Here is a 13,204-nt window from a genome sequence, read left to right as displayed (position 1 = left end):
GTCATTCAGCCGTCAGTTTGTTTGGAGTGGTTCTTTTTGTTGTTGTCGTTTTGGTTTTGGTTTTGGTTTTGTTTTCTTTGATGTTTGTTGTTGTTTTGGTGTGTTTTTCGTTGTGTCTGGTGTTGTTTTTTTGTTGTGGTGGTGGATTTCTTATTTGTTTGTTGTTGTTGTTGTTGCTGTATGTTGGCCTCTCTCTGTCTCTGTTTCTTTGTCTCTCTGTCTCTCGCTGTGTGTGTGTGTGTGTGTGTGTGTGTGTGTGTGTGTGTGTATGTGTGTGTGTGTGTGTGTGTGTGTGTTCATTCGTTCCTTTGCTTAACGTCTATCTACATTTGTGATTTTAGACGAAAATCCATTATCTTTCCCACTCCACCCATGCAGTGTGTGTGTGTGTGTGTGTGTGTTAGAAAATATATTTTTGCCCCCACATTGTTTGTTCATATTGTTAATCTTCTTGCTCCGTTCCTCCTGGATCCTTTATTTGTGGATTCTTTTTTCGTTCTTTCTAGATAGTTCTTCTTTGTCTCCAAGTCTGTAACTGTACTGTCTCTCTCTCTCTCCCTCTCTCTCTCTTATGTGTGGTGCTTTACTTGAAGAAGGTGAAACTCATTTTCTGTTTATGTGTAAGTATTATGAATAAATTCGAAAGAAATGCTTAATTTTCAGTGGTGAAAACTTAGAGAACATGAACCTTACCAGTACGCTTTTGATAGATGATGAAGTAAGAATAAGACCACTAGCGAAATTTATTGCCCTAGCTTGGGATTGTCAGAAAAAGAAATTATCTTTGGAAGCCTTATAGTTATCGAAAAAACACTGTAACCCTGATGCTAGATCCACAGTGTATATTTCTGAATGACTTTATAGAAAGTTGGATGGTTGAGCATTTATTTTCCTTTTTAATCTTAACAATATGTTGCATTTCATGATTTTGTTGTTGTTGTTGTTGTTGTTTGTCGTTTGTCTCTGTAAACCGTCGTTATTCTTTTGTTCATACATTGTCCCCCTTGCCAAAGGATAGTATTGTCAATGGCAAAAAACCAACGTCCATGTCCATGTGTTCGTGTCTCTCTCTCTCTCTCTCTCTCTCTCTCTCTCTCTCTTTCTTGCTTTCTCTCTCTGTCTGTGTCTCTCCTTTGTCTGTCTGCCTGTCTCTCACCCCTCCACCGCCCATTGAGTTAGATATTCTGTTTTGCCCTGAGGGCTGTATATAAGGAAGCATATGTCCTTATTTCATTTTCCTCACAAAACAAAATCTTTATCGTTGTCGTAATCTGCCCTTGCGCTTGCTTGCGTGCGTGTCGCATATGTATGTATGTATGTATGTATGTATGTATGTGGGTATGTGTGTGTGTGTGTGTGTGTGAGAGAGAGAGAGAGAGAGAGAGAGAGAGAGAGAGAGAGAGAGAGAATCTGAGTATGAGTTCTGTGACTCCTCCTAACCCACCCAACACCCAATTCACACACACACACACACACACACACACACACACACACACACACACGACACTCCTACCTTCTACCCCTCCATAACCTCCCCCATCCAGTCCTTCCAGTAGCCGCAGGGTAACTGAGTAAGCTCATTCCAGCAGGCACGCTGCGCCTCACCCTTCTCACTCCATCACATCCTTCTTTTTTTTTCTTCTTCTACTCCTCCTTCTCCTCCCCTCATCCTCTCCCCCTCCTTCTCCTGTTTCTTCTTCGTTTTCCATCATTCTGTCTCTTCTTCTCCCTCAAGTCTCAGAAGGGTCATTGGGACACCGCACAAAAGGAACAAACTCTTGACCATAATGATTATTCCTCCAGGTCTGGCAGTTGTGTGTGTCAAAGGTCCGGGGGCTCTGCAAAGGGGGTCTTACACCCTTACCTTACCTTAATTTACCTTGTGCCCTAATCTGATTCACCCTTTGTGTGCAGCCTGGAGGACCTGATCGCCTCAGTGGACCCTCTGGTGTCGGAGACGTTCCCCAACAACAGCCTGTGGGCGTCCCTGAAGGACGTTGCTCTCCTCGCCTCCGAGTTCACTAACATGATAGTGGGGCAGGGTCAGGCCGCCCCGGGCGACAGGAACTCCAGCCAGCTGATCATGCAGAAGGTGGTGGCTGTGATCAGGAATGTTGACGAGGTGTTTGACGGCCTTGACCCCGAGCTGAAGGTCCTGCTGGACTCACTGAGCAAGGTGGCCTGGCCGCGCCTCCTGGACCTCCTGATGCACTCTGGCGGCGACAACCAGACGTGAGTTGTGTGTGTGTGTGTGTGTGTGTGTGTGTGTGTGTTCCTTTTTTGGGGGGTAGTTGGTGTTGGTGGACACGTGGTGTGGGCTTTTGGAATGTGTTGTTATTGTTGTTGGTTTTTGATATTGTTTGTTTTATATATCTGCTGCTGTTGCTTTTGTTGTTGTTGCTGGTCGTTACTTTTGTTGTTGTTGTTGTTGTTGTTGTTATTATTGGTTGCTATTTCTGCGGCTGCTGCCTTTGTCGTTGTTGTTTGATTGTCATATGAATGAATGTGATGATTCAACTCTGTCTGTGTCTGTGTCTGTGTCTGTATGTATATAGGATTATTCAACTCTAATTCCGTTGACTCCAACGTCAATAACCAGACATGGGTGTGTTTTGTGGATGGTGGTGGACATGTGGCAGTGGCTTGTGGAATGTTATGGTTTTGTTGTTGTTGATGATTGCTATTAGAATACATGGCAAAAGAGTACAAATTTTTTTATCTTCATTTTTTTTTAATCATCTTCAGTGCAAAACGTTGGAGCAATAGTGAAATTTATCAGGCTGGCTTTGGCCGAATAAACGGCACATTGCTCAGATTATCTAGAAACCGTTTATGAATGTGGCAGTGGCTTGTGGAATGTTATGGTTTTATTGTTGTTGATGATTGCTATTAGAATACATGGCAAAAAGAGTACAAATTTTCTTATCTTCATTTTTTTTTTATCATCTTCAGTGCAAAACGTTGGAGCAATAGTGAAATTTATCAGGCTGGCTTTGGCCGAATAAACGGCTCAGATTATCTAGAAACCGTTTATGAATAGTGTGTATGTGTGTGTGTGTGTGCTGTGTCACGGTGACCTGGCAGGGCGGTGCGGCTGGCACTGGAGGAGTTGCAGGAGGCCCTGGAGCCCACAGAGCTGTGGACAAGCGTGGCGCCCTACCTGCCTGTGGCCACTGACCTGCTCCACTCCCTCAACCTCATGATGCACGAGCTGATGGGTAAGAAAGAGAGCGCTCCGTGGATATTCCTTCCCTTTCCTGTATGATATTCCTGTGTCATGGTCCGTTTTAGTGTGTGTTCGTTTGTTCTTTTGCTTAACGTCTGTCCACATTTGTGATTTTAGGTGAAAATCCAACATCTCCCCCACCCCACCCATGCCTTAAATCATCACTGCTTTCCATGTTTCTCTCTCCTCAGTTAGCATTAAAAAAAAAGAAGAAAAAAAGAATATAAACGGAATAAGATAAACTAACTAGTCAACCAGTAGATTTACAACAAAGAGCCAGTTTGGCTCCAAATTGAACTCTGAACTATTTCAAAAACGTGTGTGTGTGTGTGAATTATTAGTTCAGATTGATAGTGTTTGCGACATGTTTTTCATTGTTGTTGTTCTCCTTTTCTGCCACTCTTAGCGGCCAGCTGTGTGATTCTTGTGTTGTGTTGTGTTATATTGTATCGTACTGTACCATTCCATACACTCCTGGATCATGTATTGTTTTGCATTGCATTGTATCGTATTGTATTACTTTGCATTGAATCATGTAGTATCAAGTGTGTATTCTTCACCAGGTCAAGGTCACTACATGATAAGCTATGGTATTCTATGCTTGACTTATACTGAAAAAACAAAATGGATGAACAAATAAATGAAGTTAGGACCAGTCAACCAACACTACCTGTATAGGCTATGTCCTTCATTTCCCCCTCCTTTCCTTCATTCATAATCTCGGACTTTCCTCCATCTGAACACAGCAGCCTCAAACCACAGGTTCACCACTGCTGTGAAAACGGACCACAAGACAAACCACAAAGCATGACCTTGAGGGAGAAAGACAACAGGGTTGCATGGACAATCATAGCATCACTAAGTTTATTTAGTGTTGATGCGGAACGTTCCAAATTACATGCTGTTCCCATAGACTTAGAGACATTCTTGAGGAAAATACATCTGTTCAAAACTTTAGCACTGCTAAGTTTGCTGATGCAACTCAGTCCAGGTTGTTTGACTCAACTCTGTTAGGTGATTTATCTTGTCTTCTGAGAGTGGATTGGTGTTTTCCAGATGCCCGTGATAACCTGGTGGAGCTGATGTCGGATAAAGGACAACTGAGAACTGCCCTGCAACAGCTGTTTAGCACAGGTCCCAATGTTACGTTCGCCGTGCTTAAGGCTGTCACCAAACCTGACGTTATGGCCGTGAGTGCTGCCACCTTTAATTTGATTTATTTTGCTTTATTGTTGTTGTTTTTCGCCCAAAAGTATAATATAATGAATCTTTAATCGGATAAACATGAAGCCAAAAATAAGCAGAAGAGCAACCATAACCTGACGGTCTTCATAAAGCTGTGCTCAAAAGGCTACTTAGCTGTGTATTTGAATTTTTTAAGGTTTTCTTTTAATCAATTGATTTTTAACCTTTACTGAAAATATAATTAAGCTTACTGACATATTGATGTGGATGAAATAAAGCATGAGTCCTTACATGTATTGGCTGCCGTGTTAGTGATATCTTGCAGCAGCTGCTGTAGTATACTTATACGTTTTGTGTGATGGAGATGGAGTGCTGTCATAAAAGCATTTGCTAATCATGTTAGTCTTGATGGTTTTTGTCACAGAGAGAGAGAGAGAGAGTGTGTGTGTGTGTGGTATGCGTGCATGCGTTTGTGTGTGTGTGTGTGTGTGTGTGTGTGTGTGTGTTTCCATGTCTGCATGACATTGCGTATTTTTTAATTAAAAAAAAAATTTCAGAGGTTGCTTGCTGATGGATGGAACTACCCAGCCATCTGCTCTGACGTCATGCAGGCCATTGGTAGCGATGTGGGACTGAGCCCAGCCAGCTCCCTGAACGCCACGCTGTGCTATGGGCAGGTGTCAGAGAGCATCACTGACCTGCTGGGGCAGTTCGACATCCACAACATCACCGCTTCTGTGAGTGCTGCTTTCTTCATCTGCATAATATTGCTTTCCGTCTCCCGTTTTTTGCTTTTCCGTTTGCCTCTGTCTCTGTCATCTGTGTGTCATAATGTATTCAAAGTGTGCGTGTGTGGATGACTGCAAATCCCAACAGCATCTGATTTGTGACTTGTAATTTTTAAAAAGTCAAATACACACATCTAAACCGCCTTTGTGTATATACTTAAAGAGAAAGTCTGGGACAATATGGACATCTGTTCCTGAACGGGTGTGATGTCGCCATGACTATTATTTTCAGAGTTGTGAATTGTGTGTGTGTGTGTGTGTGTGTGTGTGTGTGTGTGTGTGTGAATGCACACACCTTGTAAGTTTACATTTAAGTTTTTAAAAATCTAGTTTGAAACTTAAAAAGAAACAGGGGAATGGACTTTAAAAGATTAGATCTGAAATGGAGAATTTGTATCTCTTTGATTCATTTGCAGATTATTAAAGAAAGAAGCATGATCGAATTATAATTATTTACAGATGCAGTGTAAAGATCATTATCAGATCTTAGTAGTTCATCTAGAGAAGGATAACAAACTAATTTGAATGCCTGTAAGTTTGGGATTGATCAGGTTTTTTTCAGCTTTGCATCTCATCATTTTATTTATTTATTTATTTTATTTATCTATTTATTTTTTCATTTATTTTAACCTCTGCAACACTTTGTGTATGTGTTTGTGTTTCTTTTTAGGCCTGGCCATTTTTGTAAAGTACCAAAGGCCCAGTTTTGAGAGAATAGGTGCTGTATGAACTCACATGATAATTATAATTATTTTGATTATTTTGATTATCATAATCACCATGATTATTATAATTATCATTATTGCTGTTATTATTATCATTAGCAGTAGTAGTAGAAGCCTATTATTAATAAATCAAATCAATAAAATAATAATAATGATAATACATATGATACTACTACTACTACAATACAATAAGATAACAGTATGATGATTTTGTTTTCATTTGTTTCCTTGAACTTCAGCTGGACCGGACAATTGCGAACCTGGCGTCTGCGTTCAGTGGCAACCTGACAGCCACAGGACCAGTGAGCATCGTGGCTGTGTACAAAGAGAGTCTGCTGATGATGCGCAATCTGGAGCGGGTGGCCAACACCACGCTGAATTCATGGGCGGAGCTGTTTTCCATCAGAGACGACCTGTGGGAACTTATGGGCGGCAGCAGTTCCCGGGAATGGGAACCCGTTGTGGACATGCTGAACGTGAACTACGTTGGTTCAAGGTTTGTTGTGTGTGTGTGTGTGTGTGTGTGTGTGTATGTGTTTGTGTTTGTTGGGGTGTATGTGTGTGAATGTGTGTTGATGAATGCATTTTGTAGCATATGTGTGTGTATGTAAGTGGTGTGGTGTGTGTATGTGCATGCATATGTGTCTGGAAGGGGTAGGAGTGTCGTAAGAGGTATGTTTCTTTTTTTGATGATCACATTCCGTTTCAACAATACATAATTAAACTCATGATGGAAGAGTTGATTAGTCTAACTAGTTTTTCTTCTCTGCTGTACTGTTACTCAACAGAGTGAAAGTTCCAAATGAAAACTTGAGAATGACAACACTGCTTGAATTGATTAACCAAGAACCTAACCTGTTCATTGAAGAGATGGAAGAAATAAATGAATTTCGGGAACTGGGTACGAATGATTGTGTCACACTCAGTTGGTGTACTGTCTTCACTGAGGAGACATCTGTAATGGTTTGGACTGGAATATGTTTTGTCACAGAGGTGCCACGACAGAATCAGTTTGGTGTTGGACTTCTGATCCAGTGTTCACCAGTGATCAGGGGTTCGATGTTCTGTTTTGGACCGGTGTTGTGTCCTTAGGAAAGGCACTTTACTCCAGTTTTTTTCCTGAATGGGTACCTGGTGTGAATGAGTACCTGGTGTGAGTGGTGTGAATGGGTACCTGGTGTGAATGGGTACCTGGTGTGAATGGGTACCTGCTGTGGATGGGTACCTGCTGTGAATGGTGTGAATGGGTGCTTGGTGTGAATGGGTACCTGGTGTGAATAGGCACCTGGTGTGAATGGGTACCTGGTGTGAATGGGCACCTGGTGTGAGTGGTGTGAATGGGTACCTGGTGTGAATGGGTACCTGGTGTGAGTGGTGTGAATGGGTACCTGGTGTGAATGGTGTGAATGGGTACCTGGTGTGAATGGGTACCTGATTTCAGTTGGGAAATATAGAAGGAGAGGATCGGGCCCCACCTTCCTGTGCCAAGGCCTGGACACTGTGGATATGAATTCACTGTCCCTATTGCCATAAAAGGCTATGGGACTTTTAACCTTTGACCTTCACCTTGCAGTGTGGTCAGCCTGTTTGGAGCGGCGGGTAGACTGATGAACGACAGTGAGAGCGCTCAGTGGATGCAGAAGAATCTTGGGCCCTACGTCCACATGGCTGCCTCCATGATGAAAGGGCTGTATGAGCAGATGGACACCATGCAAGGTGAGTCCTTGATGCCTGGCAGGCATACAGCTTCTGGTGATGATGATGCTGTTTATTACTGCTTTATTATACAATGTACTGAATCAATGACACTTGCTGGTTGCAATATCTTGATGCATGAGAGGCACACAAGCATCCGGTGGTGATGGTGATGTTTATTAACGCTTAATTATGGCTTGATTATACAATATGAACATTAAAACAGTGACACTTGCTGTTTACATTATCTTGTGTTCATTGACCCAGTGGCAGCAGTAGTTATATGGAGAATGAATGTGTATGGCACTAACAACAATGCTGATGACACAGTGATTAGAAGGAGCTCACGACTGTGCAAGTTCATATATTCATGTGCATGCACACAAATGAATGCATGCACACAGACAGACAGACAGAGACAGACAGACAGACAGACAGACAGACAGACACACACACACACCACCACCCCCTCACACAAACCTAGAATTTAAGCACTTCTGTTTCATCAGAGCATCACATTATGCTCTGTCATCAAATATACTGATACACACATTGAGATCTCTCAAATCACAGAGCAGATAGATAGCATGACACAGAAAAAAAGAAAGAAATGTTGCATGGCTTCTATAGTAAACTGTGCTCACATTATAAGATATATCAGATAATAGGCTTAAAGTGCTGCCAGACTTCAGCACAAACTTACACACATGAACATACACAAAAAAGACCCAAAGTTAACATAAACATACAATACAAGACCCAATGTAAAGGTTAATTTTCTTGTCTATGTAGGATAAATAAACAGTTGAATGAAAAAAAAGATTATATACAAATATAAATATATATAAATATATGTATTGATAACAATAGCAGAGCAGGGAGAACCCACTGTGACAGAAAACAAATGAGGGAGCAGCATGGATCATGAGATGTATATACATATTATATGCATGTTTATGATGTGCAGCAACCTACTCCAGGGAGTCACCAATGGGACAGCTGGTGTACTACAGCACTAACTACGCTCCGCAGATAGTCACTGCCTTCATGGACATGCCCACCAATGGCAATGCTGATATGGTAAGACACTAATGAAAAAAATTGATTATGCCCACATTGGGCAAGTTTAACCCTTTGAGCCCTGAGTTCCTGAGCAATTTTAACCCTTCTGCCTGAGCTCCTGAGCCAAAATTTGCAAATAATTGGTATTAAACCCTTTGAGCCCTGACCACCACTTTACCGGTGGCAGAGAAAAATGACATAATGCCCAGCCACCGGTTGAGCACTTGAAGCATGCAGAGTCTCAACCTGGCCCGTCAGGGCAGAAATCAGGGACAAAACATGTGAGAAAACAACTGTACACAACGCAGCAAGTAATTGATATGCTTGATGATTTATCGGAAGTAGAGTATGACAATGATTACTCTGATAGTGAGGTGGAATTCGAATCGGATGATTTTGCTACAGATAGTGATGTTGAAAATGAATCTGAGCATGCAGAATCAGTTGATCAAAGGAGGCGTGTCAGGTTGAGACTCTGCATGCTTCATGGTAGAAATCGATCTTTTTTATCCAAAGCACATGCGCAAAACATAGTGAAAAGGCGCGGCAATGTTGGTACTATGTTCGCTGACGTCAGAATATTACGGTTTTTCTGATTGGCTCTTCAATATAAGTCAACCAGTAGCAAAACACGACACAAGTGTTTACGCACCGCTCAACCGGTGGCCAGACATTATGCCACCCCTCCCCACCACCGATAAAGCGGTGGTCAGGGCTCAAAAGGTTAAGCTTAAGTGTTTTTCATCAACCCAGGTAGGTTTTTAGTCAAGAATCTATTTTTTTCTCTCCATATTTTTCTGCTCTTTTGTTGGGATAGACTCTGTTGTAGACAGCTAGACCTTTCCGTACATTTCTTTTGACGTAGACAGACTTTTTGCGTACAACTCATTTGATGTAGATGGATGTTTACACACAGCACCTTTCATGTGGACAGACTTTTACATAAAGCTCCTTTGGTGCAGATGGAAATTTACGTACAGCTTCTTTGATGTGGACAGACTTTTGCATACAACTCCTTTGATGTGGACAGACTTTTGCATACAACTCCTTTGATGAAGATGGAAATTTATGTACAGCTCCTTTGATGTGGACAGACTTTTGCATACAGCTCCTTTGATGTAGATAGACTAAGATTAAGCTCCTTTGATGTGGACAGACTTTTGCATACAGCTCCTTTGATGTGGACAGATTTTTACATAAACTCTTTTGGTGTAGATGGACTTGAACATGCATCTCCACAGACTTGAACACGCATCTTCTGTGATGTTCAACTTTTACTTACGTACATGTACAGCTCTTTTTGATGTAGACAGACTTTGACATCCCAAATTTTTGTTGTTGTGTTTCCTTCCAGATGTACCAGTTAGTCTCCTCCAGTGACCCCATGTCAGTGCTGTGTGGGGAGCACATGCTGCAGCATATGGGGCTGCCCCAGGAGGCTGCCCTGGGTATGGAGAATGCCATCTGTCTGACCAACTGGACCCAGGTGGGGGAAAACATCGTCAGCGTTATGACTGGCTACAATACCATGGTGCAAAAGGTAAGAGGAACTTTGTGTGTTTTGCGGTCGTTCATGGTGGGTGATGAGTGGGTGGGAGTGTGTGTATGGGAGTGTGTGTGTGTGTGTGTGTGTGTGTGTGTGTGGGAGTGTGTGTGTGTGAGTGTGTGTGCATGTGTGTGTGTGTGCGTGTGTGTGTGTGTGTGTGTGTGTGTGTGTGTGTTTGTGTGTGTTGAGTCTGTGTGTGATTGTATATATAGATATGTGTGTGTGTGTGTGTGTGTGTGTGTGTGTGTGTTTTGTTGAGTGGTTTTTTGTTGTTGTTGATAACTTTTAATTTCCCCTTTTTTTGCCATAATCAAAATATCAATGTCAGGATCTCATGCATGCGTATTAGTGTAAACACACTACTTCTTCATCTCCTGTTGATCAGGCATACAAGCGTCAATCTTCCAACTTATCATATGACTATCTCTGTCTCTGTCTCTGTCCCTTAAACACACTGTCTGTTGTATTTATTTTTTGTGGAGTTACACTGTAACAGGTCAGGTCTGTCCAACAGCTGTTGTTTTGTTTTGTGACAGATGATGGTGATGATGGCCTCCATGAACACCTCCATGCCCACATCTCTGGAGTTGGACTGGGTGGACCTCAACTACTACACCTCCCTGGTCATGGACCTCATGACGTCCAACCAGAAAGCCGCGGCCACGAACGAGGAAATGTCCGCACTGGTGATGGCCGGCTCCATGAACCAAGGCCCCTGGACACTGGGCAACTACATCAACTACACCCAGGTGTGGGTGGCCTTCGATGTGATGATGGACCGCATGCAGAACATGACGACGGACAATCTCGACTTGTGAGTACAGCATGCGTTTGGTTCGGATACTGATTCATCAGACTCCTGGTGATCCCTGAAAACAGAGTATGGTTGCCTACATGGCAGGGTAAAACCAGTCATACATGTAAAAGCCCACTCGTGTACGTACGAGTGAGCATGTGAGTTGCAGCCCACAAACGAAGAAGAAGAAGAAGACTTCTGATGGTGGCTAAGTGTAGTGCTTTGGGAATGAAACCAGGTCTGAGTGCACAGCGAAGGTACTTGCTAAGAATAGAGTGATTGCAGGGTGGGAGGGAGGGGAGGGGGGTCAGAAAACACCACACACACATTGCAGGTAATGTGGTTTTTTTCTGTCTCTGTCCTTAAGTGTTGAACTGTCCAGGTTATTTGCCTTATTTAGTGTGCGCTTCTGTTTTCATTCCTGTGAGTATGTTGTGTGTCAGAACAAGAAATTAAGTTTTTGAAATGGAGAGAGAGAAGAGAGAGTGAGATAGAGAGTGTGTGTGTGTGTAGAGAGAGAGAGAGGAAGGAGAGAGAGAGAGAGAGAGAGAGAGAGAGAGAGAGAGAGAGAGAGAGAGATGTTACATAGATATATATCAGTATGTTTGGCTCCATTTTTGTGAACAGTGCTGGTTTTGTGAGAGCGGCAGACAGAGACAGGAAAAGAGAGAATGAGAGCGAGAGAGAGAGAGAGAGAAGAAGAAGAAGAAGAAGAAAAGAAGAAGAGATGTTTCAAACAGACAGAGAGGAAAAGAAAGAGGTGGAAAGACAGTAGAGAGTATGGAGAGAGAAAGGGGAGAGGCATAGCTGTTGTTGTGTCTTTACATGCAGTTCTGTGCATGCTGTATTTGGTTTACATTTTTCACTGCTAGAAAGAGGTATGGTCAAGATGTATCTATTTACATAGAGATTCTGTGTTTGTTGTACTTAGTTTCTATCTTTCTTTCACAGTGATAAAGAACTATGGTAATGGTGTATTAATGTCAGGATTATGTGCATTTTGTATTTCATATATTTCATATACATCTTTCATGTTTGTACTTTGTATACACCTTAAATAGCGAGAAAGAGGCAAGGTCATGATGAATTGACATGGGCATTTTGTGCATGTTCTGTTCAGTTTTGTGAACATCGCTGGGCGTGTGATGGAAGGCATAGATCAGACAATGTCTGCCACTGCGCCCACATCAATTGAGAACATTGGCAAGGTCACACAGTGGAAACAAGTCAAACACTACTTCAAGATAATGGATGTTGTCAACACATTGATAATGGACAACTACAAACAAGGTATTTTCGTTGTTTTGTCTTTCATGTTGTGAATCAATCAGTTTAGTGAAACTGAAAATGACAGAGTAAATGAAGAATAAACAATCAATCAAATCAGTATGGAAAAAAACACTGAAAGGGTAAAGAAGCTCTGTTTTACAAAAATGATCCATCATTTGAATATTTTACGCAAGAGGCAAGAGGTCATTGTTCTTCCCCATGAAGGAGAGAGAGAGATTACACTGAGCACTGAGAAGGAGAGAGAGAGAATGTGTGTGTGTGTGTGTGTGTGTGTGTGTGTGTGTGTGTGTGTGTGTGTGTGTGTGTGTGTGTGTTCATCATACTTGTTTGTGTTTTTCCCTTTTCTTATGAACCTGTTTTAAGCTGACCATGAGTGTGATATTCCTGCAAAGATGGAAACTCACAAAGACAGAATTTGCTGACATTTTGAACTTCTTTGTATGAACGTTCTGCTGATGCATGATGGTGGATGAATCGCCTGCAGGCACATGTCTTCAGCCCTGTACAGACAGCTGGGCTTCAGTGAAACAATAATGAGAACAGAACAGCTTTTTTAGTGTCTGTTTTCATTTGCAAATAATGGTAATGGTGATGTTTCAGCGATGATCACGTCTCTGTCGGCCATGCTGGCCTCGTATCCAGAGGAGGTGAGGCAGATGGTTCACCTTGCGGCTGGGGCTTACCCAGAGCTGATTGATGCCTTGAAGAACATCATCATGAAACCTGGACAGGTGAGCATGTGCTTATTGCTTTTTTGGGTTTTTTTTTTCCATGTTGTTTGTACCTGTCTTTGTTTTCCATGTGCTGTCAGTTCCAGGTTTGGGTTCAATGTCAACCTGTTTTTCAAAGTAGTGTTGTGATGACAAAACACCAACACAAAAGTGTTTCATG

The 13,204-nt window shown here is 42.2% G+C and overlaps 1 protein-coding gene across 4 annotated transcripts in view; it reads left to right on the top strand.

The window, feature by feature from the left end:
* The window catches only part of LOC143286815 (uncharacterized), a 192,357-nt gene that overhangs the window by 71,852 nt on the left and 107,301 nt on the right, over positions 1 to 13,204 (top strand). For all 4 annotated transcript variants that reach the window (XM_076594631.1, XM_076594649.1, XM_076594623.1 and 1 more), the window contains exons 8-19: positions 1 to 11; positions 1,915 to 2,232; positions 3,085 to 3,218; positions 4,283 to 4,416; positions 4,969 to 5,148; positions 6,164 to 6,420; positions 7,498 to 7,640; positions 8,587 to 8,699; positions 10,036 to 10,221; positions 10,764 to 11,041; positions 12,144 to 12,313; positions 12,914 to 13,044. The exon at positions 1 to 11 is cut by the window's left edge and continues 210 nt beyond it. In XM_076594631.1, coding sequence (XP_076450746.1) covers positions 1 to 11; positions 1,915 to 2,232; positions 3,085 to 3,218; positions 4,283 to 4,416; positions 4,969 to 5,148; positions 6,164 to 6,420; positions 7,498 to 7,640; positions 8,587 to 8,699; positions 10,036 to 10,221; positions 10,764 to 11,041; positions 12,144 to 12,313; positions 12,914 to 13,044 — 2,055 coding nt within the window. The remainder of the gene's footprint in view (positions 12 to 1,914; positions 2,233 to 3,084; positions 3,219 to 4,282; positions 4,417 to 4,968; positions 5,149 to 6,163; positions 6,421 to 7,497; positions 7,641 to 8,586; positions 8,700 to 10,035; positions 10,222 to 10,763; positions 11,042 to 12,143; positions 12,314 to 12,913; positions 13,045 to 13,204) is intronic.

Source organism: Babylonia areolata, chromosome 1 (genome assembly GCF_041734735.1).
Source record: "Babylonia areolata isolate BAREFJ2019XMU chromosome 1, ASM4173473v1, whole genome shotgun sequence".
NCBI classification, from domain to species: domain Eukaryota; kingdom Metazoa; phylum Mollusca; class Gastropoda; order Neogastropoda; family Buccinidae; genus Babylonia; species Babylonia areolata.
This window is presented reverse-complemented; position numbering and strand designations above follow the sequence as displayed.